This window comes from Elephantulus edwardii, unplaced genomic scaffold, assembly GCF_000299155.1.
Source record: "Elephantulus edwardii isolate Elephantulus edwardi_28Jun2011 unplaced genomic scaffold, EleEdw1.0 scaffold00189, whole genome shotgun sequence".
Lineage (NCBI taxonomy): Eukaryota > Metazoa > Chordata > Mammalia > Macroscelidea > Macroscelididae > Elephantulus > Elephantulus edwardii.
This window is the reverse complement of record NW_006399939.1, coordinates 1,741,872-1,746,331: the sequence shown is the minus strand read 5'-3', so window position 1 is coordinate 1,746,331 and position 4,460 is coordinate 1,741,872. Positions and strand designations below refer to the sequence as shown.

General features: G+C 48.5%; 1 protein-coding gene across 1 annotated transcript in view; it reads left to right on the top strand.

The window, feature by feature from the left end:
* F2 (coagulation factor II (thrombin)) overlaps positions 1-4,460 on the top strand; it is a 12,534-nt gene that overhangs the window by 2,551 nt on the left and 5,523 nt on the right. Inside the window, exons 4-6 of the mRNA XM_006896712.1 lie at positions 245-295; positions 3,017-3,122; positions 3,235-3,371. Of these exons, the coding sequence (XP_006896774.1) occupies positions 245-295; positions 3,017-3,122; positions 3,235-3,371 (294 nt within the window). The remainder of the gene's footprint in view (positions 1-244; positions 296-3,016; positions 3,123-3,234; positions 3,372-4,460) is intronic.

Sequence of the window (4,460 nt, the reverse complement as noted above, 5' to 3'; positions counted from 1 at the left end):
CATCCATCCACCCACACACTCATCCATCCATCCATCCACACATCCATCATCCATCCATCCATCCACACATCCATCATTCATCCATCCATCCACCCATCCACCCCTCCACCCACCCGTCTATTCATCCATTCATCCTTCTTTACTGCCTTCCACTTGTCTGTCCATCTCTTCGAGTGTTGTCTAGCCCACCCTTTAATCCTGTTTATACTCTGATACCAAAAGTGGGTTTGGGTCTTTTTTGCAGCCTGTGAGAATGTGAGGAAACCTCGAGAAAAACTCATTGAATGTCTGGAAGGTGAGAAACCCGTGGGGATGTGGGGGTGGGATATGAGAGAGGGGCCTGAGAGTGGGAGGGGAGGATGGTGGGGGATGAGTTAGGGAATGTGACCCATTAGAGAAGCTTCTGGCATTGACCTTAGTTTTCGATCCTATGGTCTGGACTGTGTCTCTGCAGCCCTAACCCTTGGCTCTATGCCTGGCAATCAGTAAGATGCTTAATGTTGGAGGAACAAATGAATGAATGAATGAATGATGCAGTGATATCCCATTCTCCTTTGTCTGAGGCTCTGGTGGCCTAGTGCAGCTGCACTGCAAACCCAAAGACACATGGTTTGATTCCACCAATGGCTCTGCGGAAGTAGCATGGGCAATCTGCTCCCATGTGATTAACTGCCTCTGAAAACCTGCCAGAGGGTCAGCTATGAGTCAGTTCCAATTCGACGGCACAGAACAGCAATAAGAACTCCTCTGTGTGATCTAGACCTCTATTTACCCCAGTCTTGCCCAGTGTTTCCAGAAAACAGCTCCTATGCGGTCACACCAGTTCTCCAAAACCGAGGGCAAGTCCAGCAGACTTTGTCTATCCTGGCCTTAACCTCCTCACCTTTTGTGGTGCCAGCAGTTAACGCAAACCCCCAGCAAGCCCTTCTCTGCCATGTTGTTTCTCCTTCCTGGTCCTTGTTCACACTGTCACCTCTTCCTGGAGCTCTCTTCATCCCGTGAGAGCTCCCCACATGCTGATTCTTCATGGGCCCCCAAGAAGACCTTCTGCTGTAGAGTAGGTTCCCAATCATGGTTAGCGTCTCGTTTCCAAAGCTGAAAATTATATGGAAGGAGATGGAAGGATACCACCCTTATTTCTCTTGTGGAGCAGCTAGTGGATTTGAATTGCTGACCTTTTGGTTAGCAGCCTGATACTTTATGCACAATTTTCTTCCTCCAGAGCACTTTGAGGATACCTTTAGTATGACAATGGGACTCCTGAATAGGTTCTTAATCATTGGCCATACTTTCATTAGCTAAATAACTCATTCAACAAACACTGAGCCAAGCCCCTGCTGTATGTCAGACATTGTATTGGGTGCTGGAGATGCTAAGAGAACCAGATAGTCTTTGCCTTCAAGGATCATATAATCTCATTGGGAAAAATCCAAAACAATGCCATTTTTTAATTATTAAACTTTATTAATTTTAATGAACATTTACAGAGATTTTGGGTTTCCATTTACTTCACTCATTGTTGCACTATTTTCTCTACTCTCCCCGCCCAGTTCAGTCCTCTTTTTTCCCCCCCTTGAAAGTCTGTTTTAATTGTCCCATTGCCACAGTGCTTGTCAAAGCCAGTTCTGATTAATCTTCTTTGTTAGTGTGTCCTTTGCCATTCCCTATCACTCCTCCCTGAGAGAGACTTCACCCTGATTCATAAGGAAACAATGCCATTTCTTGAGGCAAATGCTAGAAAATGTCTGTTTAAGGGAACACAGGAACATAGGAGGAGTTTCTCATTTTCTGGCAGTGTAGAGTCAGCTCAAAGAGGAAGCAGTTTACCTGGCTCTGCGGGATGCTTTGACAAACTGTGTTCCAGGCAGAGGAAACAGCATGTGCAAAGGCCCTGAGGTCTTAGTGAATTTGGTGTGCTCTGGAGGTAGGAGCCAAAACAGCAGGGCCAGGTCTTGTTCACTTTTTCATCCTCTCAGACATGAGGAGTCACTGAATTTAAAGTAACTGTCTTATACTTTACTATGTCCTTAGTTCCTTTAAGATATGTAGCTCTTGATGGGTAAGAAGCAAACAAACAAGAAAGCCCAACTGCTGTGGAGTCAATTCAATTCCTGACAATCTTCCTTCAGGTTTCTAAGGCTATTTTTTAAATTCTTATTATTTCTTATTATGTGATTTGAGTGAAAGCTTGCAGAGCAAATTGATTTTTCATGCAACACATTTTATACATTTTGCTTTGTATCAATAATTACAATCCCCCCAATGTAATGGCATTTCTCCCACTTCCTCCTGTGATTCTTATTTCCATTAATCCTCTATCTTACCCCTTCCTGCTGTCAGGCCTTTATCCCTGAGCAAATACTGCCTTTTTTTTTACCATATATGGTTGGTTTTTCAAGAAGTGAGCGTCTCCCTGATGTCATTGGCCACCTTAGAGATCTGGTTATTGTTTGGCTGAAAGTTGAGCCATGGGGATAAGTCTTGTCCCAGGTTCCAACAACAACTGAAGATCATGGTCTTTAGGGGTTCCACCAGTGTCTGTTGGATCACTAAAACTGGCCATTTTTATGTTTCTGAGTTTGTTCCACATTTCCCTGACCAAGACCTTCTGCTGTGGGAGCTGGGCACCATCTAGTTCTTCTGGTCTCAGGGTCACAGACATTGAGGATCACTTACTTGGTCCACTGGTCCATTCCACTAACCATTTCTATTCGAAGCTGTGTCTTGATGGAAGGAGACACCCTCGTCTTTCTCCTGCATAGCCAAGGGTGGCTTTAAACTGCCAACCTTTTGTTTAGCAGCCCTGCTCTGCCACTGGAGCTCCTACCTGGTAGGTGCTCCCGGATTGTTTGGTGACTCTTGTGGAGGTGCGGATTAAATGTTAGTCAAGCGTCACAGGCCTGCAAGAGCTCGGAGCTGGTGGTCAGAAAGCTGTGCTGGGAGAGAAGGGCCATCTGGGCCATTGCCCTGCTGAAGCTCAAGGCTACAGTGCTGACTTGAGCTGTGCCCTCTGCAGGGTACTGCGCCGAGGGGATGGGCAAGAACTATCGCGGGAATGTGAACTTCACCCGCTCAGGCATCGAGTGCCAGCTCTGGAAGAGTCGCTACCCACATAATCCTGAGTGAGTGATGGGCAGGCCTGCCATCAGCCAGTGAGAACAGGAGGCAGGGGGACGCTGGGGGTGGGAGTGGGGTCCTCCAGCTGAGCCCCAAGCTAATTGTTTCCTATTCCAGAATTAACACCATCAGCCACCCTGAGGCCGACCTGAAGGAGAATTTCTGCCGTAACCCAGACAGCAGCACTACAGGGCCATGGTGCTACACCACAGACCCCACCGTGCGGAGGGAGGAGTGCATCGTCCCTTTGTGTGGTGAGCTGGGGGCAGCTAGGTAAAGCACGGCCAAGGCCAAGGACAAGGGAACTCACGGAAACTAAGAGCACGTTGGCTACCTTAACCTGAACCTACTGCTGTTGAGTCAGTCCTCGCTCACAGGATCCCTCCATCGGGTTTCCGAGGCTGTTAACCTTTGTTAAGGGAGGAGATTGTCCATCTTCCTCCCAGTAACAGCTGGTGGATTTGAGCTTCTGGGAAGAGCTAGAATATTTCATGCACAGCACCACCAGAGCTCCTTCCAGAAGGGTGGTGGTCGTGTACCAGTGAGTTGGAACAGCTGACCCTCAAGCAGGTTTTCAGAGGCAGTAAATCACACGAGAGATTGCTGTCTTTCTCTGTGGAGCAGCTGGTGCTTTCGAACTGTGTGCCTTTGTGTTGGCAACACAATTCTTTACCACTAAGCCATCTGGTCCGTGTGTGTTCATTCCGGGATTGAGGCTGAGCAGCACTGAGGACCAGGAAGTGGTGCGACAGAAGCGTAAACCAGACAGCAGAAGCGTGCAGCATCTCTGCAGGCCCAGCCCAGCCACTTCTGTCCACACTCCATTGGTTAGAGCGAGTCAGGAGCAAGGCCACAGTCAAGAGGTGGAGGATGCCTCATCTTTTTCTTACTGGTGGGTTCAAACACCCAACCCACTGCCCCACCTGGACTCCTTGAGAAGTCCATTAATTAGTAACCCTTGGCCTATCATCACACCTGTGGTGGTGGAGGCACAGGGGGCTCCGGAGCTCGGCTTTCAGCGGCAGGTCTGGGGCAGGGGTGGCCAGTGCCATGTCTGGCCACAAAGGTGGTAAGAATAAGCCCCTGAAATAGTCCAAGAAGCAGACCAAGGAAATGGACAAGGGAGATAAGGCTTTCAAGCAGAAACAAAAGAACAGAAGAAACTGGAGGAGCTAAAAGTGAAGGCCACGGGCAAAGGTCCCCGGGCCATGGGTGGAATTAAGAAATCTGGCATAGGGAGCTCTGGTGGCCTAGTGGCAAGACACTGCACTGCAATCCCAGAGGTACATGGTTCAAATCCACCAGATGCTCTGCTGGAGAAGGAGGGGGCAATCTCCTCCTGT